General features: G+C 46.9%; 2 protein-coding genes across 5 annotated transcripts in view; one reads left to right on the top strand and one right to left on the bottom strand.

Moving 5' to 3' along the window:
• Positions 1–637: 637 nt before the first annotated feature.
• Positions 638–13,291, bottom strand: NUDT7 (nudix hydrolase 7). Of its 2 annotated transcripts, XM_083163652.1 has the most exons (5): positions 13,118–13,291; positions 9,446–9,593; positions 7,500–7,658; positions 5,488–5,902; positions 638–1,091 (listed from the first exon to the last, which is right to left on the bottom strand). In XM_083163652.1, the coding sequence occupies exons 1-4, from the start codon at positions 13,171–13,173 to the stop codon at positions 5,534–5,536; spliced, it is 732 nt and encodes a 243-aa protein (XP_083019778.1). In that variant the 5' UTR covers positions 13,174–13,291; the 3' UTR covers positions 638–1,091; positions 5,488–5,533. The 2 variants fall into 2 exon arrangements, with proteins under 2 accessions (XP_083019778.1, XP_083019776.1); XM_083163650.1 differs by having other exon boundaries at positions 638–5,902.
• A 913-nt stretch (positions 13,292–14,204) lies between these two features.
• WWOX (WW domain containing oxidoreductase) overlaps positions 14,205–19,226 on the top strand; it is a 904,953-nt gene continuing 899,931 nt past the window's right edge. Inside the window, exon 1 of one of the 3 annotated variants that reach the window (XM_083163618.1) lies at positions 14,205–14,551. The gene's annotated coding sequence lies outside the window, so the exon portion shown is untranslated. The remainder of the gene's footprint in view (positions 14,552–19,226) is intronic. The other 2 variants (XM_083163619.1, XM_083163617.1) reach the window with 2 other exon arrangements.

Here is a 19,226-nt window from a genome sequence, read left to right on the forward strand (position 1 = left end):
CTCTGCCATCTCATCTTCAATGTCTTCTCGCCAACTCAAACTCAATATTTCCAAAATGGAATTACTTATATTCCCACCAACCAAGAACAGTTACCATCCTGATATCTCCATAACTGTTGACAACTCGACAATCTACCCTACCCCACAAGCTTGTTGCCTAGGGGTCATCCTCGACTCTGAACTGTCCTTTGTTCCCCACATTCAATTTGTCTCCAAATCATGTTACATGCATCTAAAAAAACATATCCAAAATACGACCATATCTCACACAAGACACTACTAAATCTCTTATCCGTGCACTCATTATATCCCGCATTGACTATTGCAATAGTCTCCTAACTGGTCTTCCCAAGAACAGACTCACCCAACTACAATCCATTCAAAACACTGCTGCTAGGCTGATCTTCCTAGCAAGACGCTCATCATCTGCTGATCTGCTCTGCCAGTCCCTCCATTGGTTGCCTGTATCTTACCGTATTCAATATAAAACACTTCTACTCACATATAAAGCTATTAACCATACTGCACCAGCATATATCTGTCGCGTTTCGTGAAACACCAGCTGGAGTGTAGAGGAGGCTGGATGCTTTAATATAAGGTTGTTGCATTAACAACAGAATGGAGTGAAGCAAAGAGATAAAATATAACCTTATTTAATGAAGATACTGCGGTACAGGTTGTAATAATGGCACAAGAATAATACTGTAGTTTCTGGAAAGATAAAAGTCACTGATATGCAATACTTTATTGAAGAAGTTGAAGATGCTTGGTAATTGAAAGAAGTATTGAAGAATGGTTGAAGAATTGGATGATTGGATGGAGACTTGGATGATTGAATGAAGATTGGTTGATTGTAATAATACTTGGATGATTGGATGAAGATTGGATGATTGGAATAATAATTGGATGATTGGGTAAAGAATTGAAGAATTGGATGATGGAATAATGATGAAGTCCGAGTGACCTTGCTGAATAGGATCGTAGCTGCAGAACCAGGAGTAACCATGGAGAATAACCGTCAGGAGTGAGGAGAAAGATAATACCCCTTTGGGGGGCTAACCTTGTCCAGTCCGTTTAGGCGGCAGCAGGTTCTGTGGAACACAGGATTAGCAGTGAGACGATCAGCAGGAATAGAGGATGACTTCACCAGAGGCGCAAGAACTGTAGGGAATACTACAGACAGCCAGGAGTGGACAATGATGCATAGGGATGGACATCATTGTACTGACTGCCGGTTTTGCCCGGCAAGTCAGTACTTGAAGGGTGAGCTGTGCGGTGATTGGACGGCTGTTTGACAGCACTAGGTGGAGCCGCACAGTATAGGCTGATGGATCCCAAAACATGGCCGCCACCAGCGGAGGCGACAGAAACCAGCCGTCGGGGATTGTGCGCACATGCGCTGCTGCCGGCGACTCCAGCCAGAGCCCAAACCAACACAGACCCGTCATGGCGGCCCACATCTCACGCCACCCAGACCCTGCATGGTACCGGAGTACACGCCACCACTGTCACCCGGTGGTGACAGTGCGGGAGTATGCACCCCACCAGTACAAGGAACAGGAGCGGAGGTGAGCGCTGTGACAGGAGACAGGCTGACACAAGTTCTAGGGCCAGGCACAGCACAGGGGAATTGGGTAGCAGCCATGGTGGTCGTGACAATATCTCTTTACTTATCACACAAAATCTCCCATCTCGACCACTCCGCTCTGCACAAGATTTGCGTCTCTTCTGCACGGATCACCAGCTCCCACTGTTACAGGACTTTCGTCGGGCTGCTCCCACCCTATGGAATGCCCTTCCACGCACAATAAGACTCTCCACTAGCCTCCAAACTTTCAAGCGTTCCCTGAAAACTCACCTCTTCAGGCAGCCTATCATATTTAAGTTCTACATGTTACTTACAGTAACGCACATATGTATCCATATTTGCTAAGTAGAACAGTTTACAGGGACATGTGCATGTCCTACCCATTTATGCTCCATTCATGGCATATGCTACAGTAAAGTGAAATATCGTGCAGTTACTGGTCACAGCGACTGTTCTTTTCGTAGAAATAAATACAATTACAGCCAAGTCGATTAATTGAAGTTTAGTTCAATATTGCACCCAAAAAAAGAACAGTCGCTGTGAGCGGCGCAGGCATTTTAAGGGATATTTTTGAGGATCTCACAGCAACGTTGGAACTCAAAGGATTAATATTGATATTGTAGGTGAAGCATTGAATCCACAACTTGCACAATAACTATGTAAACCTCAAATGCTTTAGAACTTTAATAGACTGCGATTATTTGATTTATTGTTATTATTCTTCTTTCATTTATAAGGCACCACAGTCTCCACAGCTCCATATAAGGAGTATACATAATATATTATACATCACATATCAATAACCAACATGCAATAAAATAACAGCTTACTGTAGCTAGTAAAAGGACACGGGGTGAGCGTAGGGCAGCTCCTTAGCTTGAGGGCAAGTAAAATAAAGTGGACTCTTCCAGTTGGCATGGAGTCTTTATCATTTGAACTCTTATTTATGATGTTCTACCAGATAAGTGACATTAAAACAGTTCGCGAACTTGAGAATCTGAGGTAAAAGTCTCTCCCAATAGAGATAGGTCTCTGTTCACGACATAAAAAAAAGGTTTACATTTTAAAATTAATTAAACCTTGGCAAGTCTGTTCAGGCTTTCATACATTAATTGGCTTACAACCTTATAGTGTCCCCGTAGCTTGCAACCTTATAGTCAGTGGCGTAACTATAGCGCCGCAGACCCCGCGACGGCGGGGAGGCGCTGACTAAGTGTGGGCGCCGGGGGTCTGCGGGCGCTATTGTTACGTTCCCCCGCCGCCCCTCCCTCCGCATGCCCCCTGCACACTGCCTGTACCTGGGCAGCGTGAAGCGACAGTGTTCAAGAAAGTTCAGTGTCAGGGGACTGAAGCGCCGCTGAGATCGGACACTGTGGTGGACGGAGACAGCGCAGCGGCGGCCGATGCCGCTGATTGGCTGAGAGAGAGCGCACACTCAGCAACCTAACTTTTGAATTTTCAAACTCTGCCGCCGCTGTCCGTCTGCAGTGTCCGCTCTCAGCGCTTCAGTTCCTGACACTGCGGACACCGCACCAGGTCCCCCAGCCAGCACCCTTCCATTTCCTCTGCCGCATCCACAGCACCCGGGCGCTGACACTTCATGCTCCACAGGTACGGGTTACCATCTTGCCTCCCCCTGCCCATGTCTGAACCCGCGGTGGTGGGGGGCGCCGACATTTGCACAGCTGGCCCCTTGGTTTAAGCCTACGTTAACCATAAGGAATGGTTGATGAGGAATGGTTATTATGCAGTCACACAAGTCTTCTGGATGTGCCAGTTACCCTCGTTGGGTAAATATGCATAAATACTACCACTGACCGCACCCTAAAAAAAGACCAATTTAAAAATGGCAGACAGTTGTGATGTCTAAATCTTGTGCGCAAGCCCATCTTGTCTGACTACTTCTTATGTGAGATCCATACACACTAAACTGTAACAACTTAATAATAGCGTCCACGCATTACACAATGACCAAACGCCAACAGGCACTTCGCTGTTACTTGCTCTGTCAAAGCTACAGACACTGGGGGAGATTCTCTGAAGCAGAAATGCAGTAAAAACCATGTTATCCGGGTTTTTACTGCTTTTCTGTATGCTCTGTCCCCCCTCCGCAGTGGTAGCGCTGCGAGATCTATATTGCAGTGTAAAAAAAAAACAGTCAGTATTTTCCCTGCACAGAAACAAAATAACTCACCCAAACCTAGTTCTCTCTGCACAGGTTACATCTGCCCCACCTGCAGTGTACATGGTTTCATCCATTTGAGAAGAATTTGCCTTTGCGAGTGAACCAGAATAAGGGCCTAAGTTATCTGCATCTGACTATTTGTTCATTTAGAATTGCATATTGTATTGTTTGTTTGTTTAAAACTCGTAGTTAAAAATTTACTTTCGTTCCATTTGCATGCAAAATTTTGCAGGGGCCACCTAGTCTTATATAAATTAAATGAAACCGCTCTATTACATTTGATACCGCATGGTTAATTACCACATGCCGTTTGATTATGGAATATACCAATACACAGAGAATGACATATCATGCAGCATGGATGTACATGTAAATTACCAACTTGTGAGACTAATATGAGTCTAAGGGGTAGATGTATTGTGAGTTTTTAGAAGTAAGTGATGTTGCCAATAGCAACCAGATTCTAAGGGGAAATTAGGGGGGTATTCAATCTCGGAGAGATTCAGAAAGTGAGATATTTGGTAAGAAATCTCTAGGTTTTTTTTTTAAAGCGGCAATCATTTACACTGCAAAAACCAGTTTGAATTTGCAGTGTAAATGATTGCCGCTTTTAAAAAAACTGGAGATTTCTTACCAAATCTCTCACTTTCTGGTTCTCTCATCCTATTAAATTTCACCCACAGTGTCTATGATCAATCTTATATTTATTTATTAGCAGTTTCTTATATAGCGCATACATATTCCGCAGCGCTGTACAGAGTATAGTTGAACATTCACATCAGTCCCTGCCCCAGTGGAGCTTACAATCTATATTCCCTACCACATGTACACGCACACATAATAGGGTTAATTTTGTTGGGAACCAATTAGCCTACCAGTATATTTTTGGATTGTGGGAAGAAACCGGAGTACCCGGAGTAAACCCACACAAGCACGGGGAGAATATACAAACTCAGCACAGTTAGAGCCATGGTGGGAATGGAACCCATGACCTCGGTGCTTTGAGGCAATAATGCTAACCACTACACCATCCGTACTGCCCCTTATATGTGATCATGTGACGTCCCAACAGTGGGAATCAGAGATTGAATACCCCCCTTAAGTCTCTAAAAAGTCACAAGTCGCATTTATCTCATGGTGCCTACATACAGTCTCAGGACCAATAGGGCAGTGCCTGCCAGGTATTGTCACTAAATCGCTGCCTGAAGATACTGATGGGTGTCAGGGACGCATCACAGGCGTGGTTGCCAACTCAGACACTTAAACGTGTCCATTGGAGGCAATACTCTGATGGGGATCCTGCACCAAGCAAAGGGCTGATGTTAGCCTGAATGATGCTTCAGATGGTTACCACCGCACACACCCATGTGACCACCGCAGCCCTTACGCCTTCAGAATCATGCCAGCGGAAGGGCTAATACTAACATTAGCATAAATTCACAAACGCAACTACTGCAAAAAAACGCTGAAGTGCGCCACCAAGATAACTCGCTGACATCTTTTGTTCTCCAATTTGATATCCCTAACTATTCGGTGATCGAAAATAAACTGGAAACTATACCCAACTGAAAGAACCGCTCTTACCCCTTTGAGTGCCAACATCTCTGTGAGAGATGCTCAAAATATCTGCTAAAAATGCCAGCGTCGCTCACATTTGTTATATAAATTCAAATACAAAAATGTTGCGTGGTTAAACGAGCTTCTGTGCACTCACAATATGAAAATAGAGTTCCAAGTTACCACTCTCTATAGGGGACCGGCTACAATTTACTGTGATGGTGGAAGTCTTGGAGAGCCTTCTCCCACCCCTGCAGTCTGCTTTCCAGATCAAACTCGGAATCGAACGATGGCCCCTTTTCCAGAAGGATAACGGCAAGCAGTAAGGCAAAATGCGCCGTTAGTCCCCATATATTAAATGTTTTCTTAGTGTCTGCGTCCTGGTAAAGGAAACGGTGAATAATGTGTGTCCCAAAGTACGGTTTGAGTAAATGCAGAGGTGTGTAGTGGTCCGAGCTGATGAAGAATTCCAAGGGAACAAGGAAGACATCAGTGACTTCAGAGGGGTTAGGTGAGGGCTGAAATGTTTCTTCAACAATCCCAACAACTGGAGTGATCAGGTACGTGGGAGCCTGGAAGACAAGGAGATCGTTATCACATTATATGGGCTTGTCGCAGGGAACACAGTAATCAGTCCTTCAGCAAATCACATGGTCTACAGGAGTTTTTCACCTTTTTTGGTGCCGAATGACACAGGGGTCCCCAATGATGCTGTATATGTATAGTGTCCCCTCGCTACACCATTATAATTTCACTGTGGGTGCGATGTATTAAAATACATCACCGCCCCGCCGCAGCGATACTAGCGCATATGTATTAACATATGTGCCTAGCATCTCAAAGCGGTGATGGAGGGCCCCCACGATACCTGTGATGGTATCCCCGTCACATCCCCGGCTCAGCCGCTTTCCCGGCGCCTCCTCCTCCCCCCTGCAGCCAGAAGGACATCCGGCTGTGACATAGGCTAGGGGGAGGAGTTTGACGGGGAGGGGGTAGTCATCTGCGGTCGGCAGCGATAGAAGCCCAAAGGTGGCGATACCCTGCCCTGCGAAGATGCCGCCGGGTATTAGTACATTTAAAAATAATGTAAAACCCCCGAAAACGCATCCCATAGTACATACCGCCCTCTATGTCCACTTGGATAGTAAATTTTGAACCAAGTCGACCTGTGACATTCGGCAAAAAAAAAAAACGTGAAAAACTCAGGTCAGCCATGTGACTGTCAACCAACGCTGGTGTCTAACTTCCATTACTGTCTAGACAAGGCCGACTATCTTTAGCCGTCAAACTAGACGGGTTCGACTAAGCATGGCCAACCACAACATGGCCGATTTAGGCATCGTAGATCCGTCGACCGGATGCCAACCAGGGGCGAATTTAGGGGTCAGGCCGCCCCTAGGCACAACATTTTTGCCCCCCCCCCCTCCTATTTTAATGTAATCATATATGTATATATATATATTTCATTAAAATTTAACTGTAGCCCACCTCACTGTACTGAGGACCCAGAGGGAGGGAGGCACTTATTAGTACAGTGTTTTACAGACTGTGTGTGTGTAGAGTAGCCAATGGGGGGCGCCGGCAGCAGTGAGTGAGACATTTCCGGACGTGCAGGGGGACCATCGGACCCAGCCACTAAGCGGTGATGTAATGTGCATGGCACAGCGGGTGGGCAGTGGCGGGTGATGAGTGGCGCTGCTGCCTACACATGATAATTCATGTCTGTGGTGGCGGCGCTCGTCACTCGCTGCTGCCCACCCGCTGTGCCATGCTGCTATTTAACAGAATGTCAGCCTGCCTGCCGCCCTTAATTGGTGTCACCCTGAGGCCGGTGCCTCACGTGCCTAGGCACAAATCCGGCCCTGATGCCAACATATCATGGGACAGATTTATTAAGCCCAACCAATCAGCCCCTAACTGTCAAGTTCAAGCTGGGTTTGAAAATGACATTTGAGAGCTGATTAGGGATTGTCTGGTATGTGATCACCAGCTCTTTTATCACTTCACCAGGATTAATACACCTTGCTCCATATCACTTATTTCCCATCTCCCTTCCCTTAATGACACATACAGTACCAGGCAGGACTTTGCCGCAGGAAGACGCACAGTAATATTCCCACTGCACGCAGCTTATGCACAAGGTCAATGAAAGCCTTACTTCATGTTTACCTTGGAAATATAAGGCATGAGTTTGCCAACAATTTCCACCTGCTCAGGACATAGCCCGATCTCCTCTTTGCTTTCCCTTAGGGCTGTTTGTATATCATTCTGGTCTGACGGTTCCTGTCTCCCCCCAGGAAAGCACACGTCTCCCGGCATTGTCTTCAGCTGCAAAGAGATGACACAGGATGTATGCAGGTGTTACCATGGAATAGGTTACTTGTCAATCACCTCTGCCACAGCTATATATTATATATGATAATAAGAATAGCGCACTAGTATGCATGACTGATATCCATGAATATAAGGGATGCTCACTTTTGTGTTAAAAAATGCACGCGGCTTCTGCGATCTGTGCATGTCCATAGCACACAGAGGGGTAAATTGACTAAGATGGAAGTTGTATTAAAGTTGGGATGTTGCCCGTAGCAACCAATCAGAATCTACTTCTTATTTATACCCCTTTTACACCGCCGAAAAATCCGGGTCAGCGGCGGGTCAGACCCGGATCATCGGCGGTGTAAATGGAGTATATCCGTGTCCATTTACACGGGTAGAACCCGGATAGGACCCGTGTAAAGGCCGGTGTAAATGGTCCACAGCGTGCAGCACTGGGGAAGCTGTCCCCAGGTGCTGGGAGAAGGGGGGTGTCTGCGGCTGCTGAGGAGAGGTGGGGGTACCTGTCAGCCAGAGGGGATGATGTGCGCCGCCGCCACTGTCCCCGGGTGCTGGGAGGAGGTGGGTGTCTGCAGCTGCTGAGGGGAGGTGGGGGTACCGGTCAGCCTGAGGTCGGAGCCGGAGGGGATGATGTGCGCCGCCGCAGCTGTACCTCCCCCCGCAGCCGCAAAGTTCTTGCGGCGAATGGACAGTCAGCATCGGAGGTCCATCAGGCGCATGGGAACTAGTACTAGTTCCCATGCGCCGGACGGACCCCCGCCACTGACTGTCCATTCGCCGCAAGAACTTTGCGGCTGCGGGGGGAGGTACAGCAGCAGCGGCGGCGCCGGTGCACATCATCCCCTCTGGCTCCGACCATCATCGCCCGCAGTTGTATGATATTGGGCCTGATTCAGCAGTAGCGGCGCACATCATCCCCTCCGGCTCCGACCTCAGCCTCCGACCATCATCGCCCGCAGTTGTATGATATTGGGCCTGATTCAGCAGCGGCGCACATCATCCCCTCCGGCTCCGACCTCAGGCTGACAGGTACCCCCACCTCCCCTCAGCAGCCGTAGACACCCCCCTTCTCCCAGCACTTGGGGACAGCTTTCCCCCTCTACCCCTTCATCATTTTTATTTAAATGCTGGAAACTCCAGCGTTCAAAGACCAGGGTCCGACCAGGGTTTTTGGTGTAAAATGGGTATTATTTAGCACCTTCTGGAAGATAATAAATAGAATCTGGTTGGTTGCTATGGGCAAACTTCCCATCCTCAATAGAACTCCCATATTACTAAATTGACCCCAGGATGACCAACAAAGCCACTCCGCCAGGGCCACGGAAGCTATTTCGGAGATGCAGCCACAGGCATCGTCACCCACAGAAAACATGCCTGACACTCCATGTTTTCTAGTATTGCCTTCTCTACAGTATGCCTCTAAACAGCTGCAGATTGTCACTCAACCAAGCCCATAGTTCATCCTACCTGCAGCCCCCTTTATACTAAAACACTCCAGCCCGGTTGGTAATATACCGATGCAGTCGAGGTGTTTGTAGCAATACAAGTACTGTAGATCTCATACATTATAGGAGTCTCCGATCTGCACCAAACATCATTATATCATTAGTCCTGATGAGCTGTAATCAGCAATAATACAATCTGCTGTAGAGAGGGAAAGTCCACATAACAGGACATAGCTTCGTATCAGCAGCAGATTTGCTTTGAGCCAAGGTACAGTCACACATCTACTGTAGGTACAAAGTTCTATAACGTGCAGAGAATGACCGATGACTTACATTCATTGATCTGGCCGTCAGTAGCAGATGCAGTTTGCCTTGTCTAATTAATAGAGGCAACAGAACCGAGGCTTTTGGTAGAGAAAAGTGGGTGTATCGGCTGCCAACATCGTATTTCCTTAGGATGCTCTTGATCTTCGCTGTGAGGCTGGTCATAAAATAGACACAAAGAGAAGATTGTTGTTTACATGTGGTATCACAATTACTTTTTCTAGAAGGAAAGTAATACTATAGGTGTTGTGCTGACGCACCCATATGAGGGGCACTGCACTCCGGTAACCTGGATGCCTTCCAGGGGGATACGGTCAGTTGGTCCACCTAAAGACGCTCGACAGTCATTAGGTCGACACCACTAGGTAGACATACTGCAAGATTGACAGGGGCCTAGGTCGACAGGGTACAAGGTCAACAGGTCGTTAGGTCGACACAAGCATTAGGTCAACATGGTCTAGGTCGACAGTCAAAATGTCGACATGGGGTTTTTCACTGGTTTTTGAGCCGGCATGTGCCGACAGGCGGTATTTCACGCCCTACCATCCACTATGGCAGTGATTTTCAACCTTTTTACCTTGCAGCATACTAAATAAGATTTTAAAATTGCCAAGGCACACCATGAGATCCCCACAGGGCAAAACACATTGGCCCCCACAGGAAAAAAACAAACCTATTGCCCCCCCCATATAAAAAACAATCACACTGGACCCCACAGGTAACACAAATACAATACATTAGCCCTTTACATGAAAAGAAGAGACCAGTAAATAACAGTTGGACTGGTGGTGGATGTAAACTAGTTAGGGCATCTCTAGATCTGGGGGCCCACTTGCGAACAGCTCAAGGTACACTAGTGTATCACGGCACAGTGGTTGAAAAACACTGCACTATGGTGTGGTGGGAGAATAAAATAGTGTGCCAAACGCAGCGAGCCATGCGAGGGGACGCAGTGCACTTTAAACTGTGTCGACATTTGGGTAAAAAACAGTGAAAAAACCCATGTCGACATTTTGACTGTCAACCTAGACCATGACATAATGCTCTTGTCGACCTAGACCCCTGTACCATGCTAGGGGACATGGTACACTTATAAGGTGTCCAAAACTGTGAAAACTCATGTTGACCTATTACGTGTCGACATATTGTTTGTGTCGACCTTTTGGCCATGTCAACCTTTTTACGTGTCGACCTTTTGACTGTCGACTGAATCCCGTGTATTTTCTACAGTGCATTGCTGTTGATAATCTGGCACATTCTCATGCATGCACTAGCGGTATATACCATACTTATTGGTACTCTTTACTTAGAAGGGCGCCCACGATTTTGATCGTGGGCATCGTTAGTAAAAAATCTCGGGCATCTCGGGCATTGAATGCACTAAAAAATCGGGTGCGATCAACCGACGAGATGCCCGAGATTTCCCATAGGGAACAATGTTAAATGTCTCAATTGACCCAATTTTCCTGTTCAATGCCTCAATTGACCCGATTTTTCCATAGGAAACAATGTTAAATGGGCCACAGAGGCCAAATAGGCACCCTGAAGTGTGTAATGGCCACCCGAATTGTTAACGCCACCCCACGATCAACGTCAACCCGATGCGTGGCGAGCGGCGGCGGTACGCGTCCTACGACCTTTTCATACCCCCACTATCCACGTCGGCGTGGAGTTGAGAATAGAAAGTGTGGCGAGCGCAGCAAGCCACCGAGCCCGAAGCGTGGCGAGCGCAGCGAGCCCCGCGAGGGGACGCGGACAGCTGTGAAGCCTGCGAGGGGACGCGGATACCTGTGAAGGTATCCGCGTCCGCTCGCCACGCTTCGGGCTCGGTGGCTCGCCACACTTTCTATTCTCAACTCCACGCCGACGTGGATAGTGGGGGTATGAAAAGGTCGTAGGACGCGTACCGCCGCCGCTCGCCACGCTTCGGGTTGACGTTGATCATGGGGTGGCGTTAACAATTCGGGTGGCCATTATTCACTTCAGGGTGCCTATTTGGCCTCTGTGGCCCATTTAACATTGTTTCCTATGGAAAAATTGGGTCAATTGAGGCATTGAACAGGAAAATCGGGTCAATTGAGACATTTAACATTGTTCCCTATGGGAAATCTCGGGCATCTCGTCTGTCGCATCGCACCTGATTTTTTAGTGCATTCAATGCCCGAGATGGCCGAGATGGGCGCCCTTCTAAGTAAAGAGTACCTATTTATTTATCAAGGGGCCCAGAGCAATGTCTAATGGTTAGTGTAACCTCTGTGGTGGCTTGTCGCACCTCTAACCCTAGACATTAGTGTAACCTCTGTGGTGGCTTGTCGCACCTCTAACCCTAGACATTAGTGTAACCTCTGTGGTGGCTTGTCGCACCTCTAACCCTAGACATTAGTGTAACCTCTGTGGTGGCTTGTCGCACCTCTAACCCTACACATTAGTGTAACCTCTGTGGAGGCTTGTCGCACCTCTAATCCTAGACATTAGTGTAACCTCTGTGGTGGCTTGTCGCACCTCTAACCCTAGACATTAGTGTAACCTCTGTGGTGGCTTGTCGCACCTCTAACCCTAGACATTAGTGTAACCTCTGTGGTGGCTTGTCGCACCTCTAACCCTAGACATTAGTGTAACCTCTGTGGTGGCTTGTCGCACCTCTAACCCTAGACATTAGTGTAACCTCTGTGGTGGCTTGTCGCACCTCTAACCCTAGACATTGCATCTTCCCAGTGGACCCTTCGTATACCAGTCCAAGTAGAGTCAGATGTGTCACTTGCAGCTGAAGTGGAGTAACAGGGTGAGCACATACTGGGAGCAGCGGCGCGCGCACGCCTATGAGTCCAGGGGGCTTACACCGAAAACGCTGCAGCCATTTTATTTTATACTTAGCCCTCCGGAGGCCAGTCATTGTCTTGGCACCAGGGATTGGAATGGGTATGGGTCATAGGGGCGACAAATTTTAGGTCGACATGCATTGGGTCAACCACAGAAAGTCAACCTGGCTTAAATCGACACATACTATAGGTCAACATGACTAGGTCGACACAAGCTAACAATGGCTAGGTTTACAGTCAAAAGGTTGATATGAGTTTTTTTAATTTTTTGTCCCAAATGTCATCATAGTCGACATGGACACAGTCAAAGAGGTACTGCTGCGCCCTTTATGCTTCGGGAACACTATTCTATTCTCTCTCCACGCCCTAGTGGATGGTAGGGCATGAAATATCACCTGTCGGCACATGTCGGCTCAAAATAATTGTGAAAAACTCCAGTTGACCTTTTGACTGTCAACCTAATGCTTGTGTCCACATTCCAACCCTGTCGACCTATTTCATGTGTCAACCTAAGCCATGTCGACTGTATACCATTGGAACTGTGTAAGTGTGATATGGTGGTGGCTATGGGATGAAGTGTACAGGTATGGCCAGTCCGGTGCGGTGACTGTGCAGCGCTGCATTCCGTGCTGTACATGAATGAGCAACTGCAGCCGCCCTGCCTTTCACGCTGCAGTCCCGCATTTACAACAGCGCTGTACGTCATACTAAGTAAATAAACCTATTCCAAATAATGATTATAAATCCAATTTCCATTATACCAAAATATAACATTATATAAAAGCTCAAATGTATCCATCAGTAAAAGTGTCTCCCCCTGTATTTAGTATATAGCTGCACTGTGCAGCAGTGTACAATATACCTGTGTTTATCACCTGTCTCCCCTTCGGCTGCCCTCATAGTACTGCTGGATGACATGTTGGTTGTACTCTTCCTGGAAGCAGTAGCTTCTGTTCCAGGGGAGGGCTGTACTGTGCCCAGATAAGAGGTGACATCACAGTCATGTGACTAGCCTCACAGGAGGGTGGGGGGGATGAGTGGAGTGAACTTGTTGGAAAGTCACAATTTGTATTCAGCAGTCTGTAGCAGCCAGGAGCAATGATCCTACTGCACATTGTTCTGTTCTGCAATGTCACCTAATTCTGACTTAAGTTCCATACACACTGGGCAATTTTTCCCAGCGTGTATGCTGAGCGATGATGCTAAAAATCACCGGGCTGAGAATCACTCAGTGCATACACAATGGGCGATTTCCCCCGGGGTGGATGACTTTCCTGTGCAGGAAGCTATGGAAAGCCGTCCACCCTGACACTCATGATCTGCTGGTAATACCAGCAGAGGAGTGGCCAGGCCAGTAATGATGCAGGAGGGCACATCAGCACTCACCGATCATCGCTGACCCGTACACCCCCGGCGGCTGTTGAGCTGAAAGCAGCTCAAACGGCAAAACTGAGCAGCTCTCAGCTCACAGTCGCCCGGTGCGTATGGGCCTTCCTGTCAATCAACTAGCAGGATTTTATCAAGCATGGCTTGGCACATACGCACTATAAACCGTACGCATGTCTATTGGCAGGGCTATTTTTCAGCAGGCTCCAGCAGGAACTGAGGCCCTTATTCTAGTTCACTCTTTCTGACAAAATATTTCTTAGATGGACAAAACCATGTGCAACCGCAGGTGTAAAACCCCACCCAAATCTAATTATCTCTGCACAAGTAACACCTGCCTCACCTGCAGTGCACATGGTTTTGTCCATCTAAGAAATATTTTGGCAGAAAGAGTGAACTAGAATAATGGCCTCAGTTCCTGCTGGAGCCTGCTGAAAAATAGCCCTGTCTATTGGTAATAAATAATATGAATGGTGAAGAATGTAATTGGTGCAGAACTTCTGTGGCAGAAAAACACATAGGAACTATAAGCTGAGGCCATGTTGCCAGTGGGAGCTCATTGCTAGAACACAGGAAGTGTAGTGAAGCCAGTGGTGCATGGGGATCTGTTCCCAGTGCCAGTACTACATGTGTACATCCTGCAGACAGTGCTCTTTATACATACAGACACACTGCTTCTTCCTTCTGCTTAATATCTGGGATTATTGTCTTCTATTGGAAGAGTATTATCTTCCTCTCCCTTACCTGCAGGTGTCAGCCTGTGGAGCTGGTGCTGAGCCCAGAGGAATAACACAGGCATAGACAGGCTTTGTCCCCAGGAGCTTGCAATCTAGTGGCAGTGCGTGGGAAAGTGAATTGGTGCAAAGTCTACTGAGCCTGGAGCCTGAACTGCAATCAGCATCCTCAAAAGGCAAGTGCCTTCTCCAGGAAGCTCCTGATTCCTATGCACAGTAATAGTATCCTATGTTATATAATATATCCACAGCAATAGTAATGATACCAGCCACACATACTGTAATTGTGGAGATCATCACAACTGTACATTGTGTATCTCATTGTACCTTATAATAAAGGTGTTTAAGAAATCCATAACAAACATTTAACCCTCTCGGTGCTGAAATGGTAATTTAATGTGGAGAGAGTGCAAGTACTTTGTGATAAGGTTTTTTACCATATCTACGGCTTGTTTACAGTTGTTGTGTACCACATTCATTCACAGGCAGAGCTAATCTTGACGCTTGTTAATTATGCGCCAGCTGTATAATTAACGAGTATATTAAATTTTACTTTGCAAAGATATCAATGAGCTTTTATGAATTCTGGTGCACCGGTAACACTGCAGCTGTATAACCATAGCAACCATCTCATTATTTGCCTAGTTACTAGTACATTGCGCTGAAACTGCCTCTTGGGGTAATTCTTCCTGTGATGAAGTTGATCTCTTCTAATTCTGTGTTTCTTAACTCCAGTCCTTAAGGCCTGTGCATGTTTTCCAAATCTCCAATTGTGGCACAGGTGTATTCATTACTAGTTGACGCATTCGAAGCAAGTGGAGCTAATAATTAATTTCACTTGTGATACTGAAAACAGTCACTTTTAAGCAGGCTACGCACTGGATGCTATATCGGCCATTTCATCGATGGACCATCGGTCGTTCACAGAAATGTCACATTGGGTGTGCAACACAGCTGATGACCAATATATCTTAAGCATACCTCCCAACATGACCCTCTCCAGGAGGGACAGAATGCTCTGTTTCTGGACTTTCCTCTTAATTAATGACTGCCATCACCTGTTTTAAACAGGTTAATGGGCAAGAAAGGCATTTCACCACAGGTGATGGTAATCATACATTAAGAGGAAAGCCCAGAAACAGAGCAATGTGTCCCTCCTGGAAAGGGTCTTGTAGGGAGGTATGTCTTAAGATATGTCGATGCGTTTTTCCGTGGGTATGTGCGATCCGCTGACTGCCCATACACCCGCACCCGTTTTTAGCGGCTCCTTGCAGATGCATAGGAGTGCGCATTGTTAATAATACTGAGTGTACACACTAGACGATATTGTGAAAGATATCTCTCAGAAGCCCCTTTCTTTGCGGCCACCGCTTACGCTACGGAACTTATGTACTGGGTCCACGCCACCATGTATTACCTCTAGTAAAGTTGTGGCGAGCGGACAATGGTGAAAATCCTGGTGGTTGTTAAGTAGCGGCTAACGTAACTGACGTAGCAGTGGCCGCAAAGATGAGGAAGTACCTCCCTGTATCAAGCTTCACAAAGTGATAAAATAGAGAGTGATAAACAACCAACCAATCAGCTCCTACCTGTCATTTTTCAAACCCAGCCTGTAACATGACAGGTAGGAGCTGATTGGCTGGCTGTTTATCACTCCATATTATCAGCGACCATATCGCAAGTGATTGCAGTGTGCACCAGTGATATATTGCTGTGTGCGCTCTCCCGGTTTCAGCCCCTGAATGGTCGCTGGTCGGAGGATTATGCTCCTCCATCTCTGGTCGCAGATGAAAAAGGGACACTGAGCAATATATTGCCAGCGACATATTGCCCCGTGTGTACGCACCTTTAGAGTTCACATGTGATGTTGCTATGGGCAACCAATCAGAATCTACTTAATATTTATTTAGCACCCTCTAGAACAGTGGTTCTCAACCTCAGTCCTCAAGGACCCCCAACAGCACATGTTTTCCAGGTCACCTGACAGGTGCACAGCTGCACTCATTATTCACTGACACATTTTAAAAGATCACAAGTGGAGCTAATTATTTCACCTGTGATTCTTTGTGGAGACCAGGAAAATGTGCACCGTTGGGGGTCCTTGAGGACCAAGGTGAAGGACCACTGCTCTAGAAGATAGTAGACATGATCTGATTGGTTGCCCATAGCAACATCACATGTGAAGTCTAATTCACATCTTAAGGTGCCCATACACGTTGCGATAAGCAACGTGCAATGCGACGCGATCCGCGCTCCCGCGAGCATCGCATCGCACAGTACAAAAAGCATGTGCTGCGCATACTTTTTGTACTGCCAGCGGATCGCATCGCATGCAAAAGGCATGCGTTGCGATCCGATAATGCGTCGCATTGCATGCTGTTATCGCAATGTGTATGGGCACCTTAAGTAAATTTCCCCCCAATATTTTCTAGTACAGGGATGGGGCACCTTTAGCCCTGAAGCTGCTGTTGAACTGCGCATCCCTCAGCGTGTCCTGCAACAGTTTTAGCATTGGCCAAACAGCAAAACTGTAGCAGGGCATGCTGGAATGTGTAGTTCAACAGCAGCAGGAGGACCGAAGGTTCCCCATCACTGGTGTATGGGCCTAACAGGCCTCTCTGGCATAAAGGCTGCACATGGGAAGCAGTGTATCAGTAAGAGCCTGTCATTTATTATTTGTTGTGTTTTTTTGTAAATATTTTGTATTTTAACAAAACTGTATATTTGTGTTGGGTAATTGTTTTGCCTTGATAAAAAAATTATTCTATTAGATACATAGAGACAAATATTAGCTAAATAAGGAGAGTGGCAAGAGGCAGTAGTGTGTGTGTGTGTGTGTCTCAACAATTGTAGCCGAGTTTTGCAGAATGTAAATGTTAATTTTACCACTTGTATGTTAGTTCTGTTATACTGCTTTCACATTACAGAAATGGGTAATGACACGGTATTCTTAAATGGGACTTTAAAACGGGTCTGAGCCTTGAGACCTTTCACGTTGCAGGTGAAAACCGTTTTAAAAATCATTTAATACCATTCAAAATTCAACCCGTTTAACCCCCAAGGGACACGTTTCAAGCCATTGAAATAGAGCCATTCACACTGCCTAAAAAACGGCTTTGAAACGTGTAGGACTCTGCATTTTAACTGTGTTGAAATACCGGTTAACTTTAACCGGTAAATCAACTTTGGCACTTTAACATTGCAGCCTTAAACGTTTTAAAATGGGAAAAAAACAGCAATATACCGTTTTAAAAGTGCAATGTGAAAGGGGTATTACTAAACATTATTACAGAGTAATACAAAAGTCTCCTGATTAAATTAATTAGCATTTCATCTATGATTAGAACATAACCTTTTTTATTTCTGGGACCACAAAGATTTAGCAGTGTTGGATATATAATGTGTGGTTTCATGGCGGCAGTTACGTAGTCGGCGTAGTGTTCTTGTGCCCAGCGTAGTTGAAAGTAGCGTAGTGTTTCCACAAGCGTCCCTGTCAGATTCAGCGTAGCTTAGTGTTCCCGCGGCCGCTTATGGCAGGTGTGAATGTGTACCTGAACCACCCCCCTTATCCACGCCAGACCGAAGCGTGTCGAGCGCACGCGTTACGTGTCCTCCTGACCTTTTCATACCCCCACTATCCACATCGGTGCAGAGTTGATTTTATAAAGTGTGGCGAGCGCTGCAGATTACTTTACATGTATTCTGTGTCCGCTCGCTGCACCCGCCACAATTTATAAAACGTGGATAGTGGGGGTATGAAAAGGTTGGGAGGACATGTAACGCGTCCCCTCGTGGGGCTTGCCGCTCTCTCCACACTTCGTGCTGGCGTGGATAGTGTGGGTTTCAAATGGAGGCATTTGCCAGTATGTAACATGGAGCACTGGCAAATGCCTCCTTTATTGTGCATGAGACGCACTTGTGTCCGCACCCCCTGTTTGTGCAGGAGACGGGGTTGCTGTACCCTGCCGCAATAGTTACTCAGACGCAGAAGCGTATCAGACGCTTCTGCATCTCAGACAGATGGAGTGCCTCTCCGCCGGCGCCCGCATGATCCCCTCTCCACAAGAGAGGGGATCATGCGGGTGCCAGCGCTGTGTGAGAGGTGCTCACTAGGATTGCCAGGGACATTGGGAACAAAGATGCAGTTCCCGGCAACAGTACGGTCAGTAGCTGCCTCACGGGGACACTACAGTGACTACGCAGGGTTGCCGCGGAGTCACTACGCTAGGCAGCCATTGGGCTACACTGATAACGTAGCGTAAGCTGCCGCTGTGAAACTATACAAGTACCTAATGTGTAAAGGGGCCTACACACGGGGAGATTTGCTGAGCGATCTGGAAAGCTCAGGATGGTCACTCAGCACGCAGTGATGTCAGCGCTGTGTGCTGCGCGATATGTCAGGGCCGGTGTTCTCCGGTGAGAACACTGGCCCTGGCGATTATAGAGTGGGGTGATCGCTATCACTATGGCCCCTACCCACGGAGCAATGTAGGGGTATTTTCTAAGCGTTCTAGACCCCATAACACATACAACATACGTACAAAATATACATACTGTAACATTGCAAATATAAATAATTACCGTGCTAAAACGATATAAAAAGTAACAGCAGCAGCAGTTGCCCCTTATATCTAGGGGTACTGCTAGGTTTATGGGTTTGTCACTTGTATTATTCAAGCTCAACTCTTTATACGTTCACCTATAATACTATGGGGTATATTCAATGCCGATCAGGCGAGCTATAACAGCGGACAGTGCCTATTGCTCGCCACCATAACCGCCCTCCATATTCAGCTGCACCCCCTGCTCTCGCCGTTTCCACCTCGTTATTTCTATAAAGTGAGGTGAAAA

The sequence above is a fragment of the Crinia signifera genome, chromosome 11 (assembly GCF_055691185.1).
Source record: "Crinia signifera chromosome 11, ASM5569118v1, whole genome shotgun sequence".
Taxonomy (NCBI): Eukaryota; Metazoa; Chordata; class Amphibia; order Anura; family Myobatrachidae; genus Crinia; species Crinia signifera.

Bases quoted from the DNA above. Each gene is read 5' to 3' on its own strand.
- NUDT7 (XM_083163652.1), bottom strand. From the start codon at position 13,173: ATGTCATCCAGCAGTACTATGAGGGCAGCCGAAGGGGAGACAGGTGAT. The intron at 9,594-13,117 runs GTATATTGTACA...TTTTATGACCAG, and splicing joins GAGACAGGTGATAAACACAG to CCTCACAGCGAAGATCAAGA. The intron at 5,903-7,499 runs GTAAACATGAAG...CTTGTCTTCCAG, and splicing joins TCATGCCTTATATTTCCAAG to GCTCCCACGTACCTGATCAC.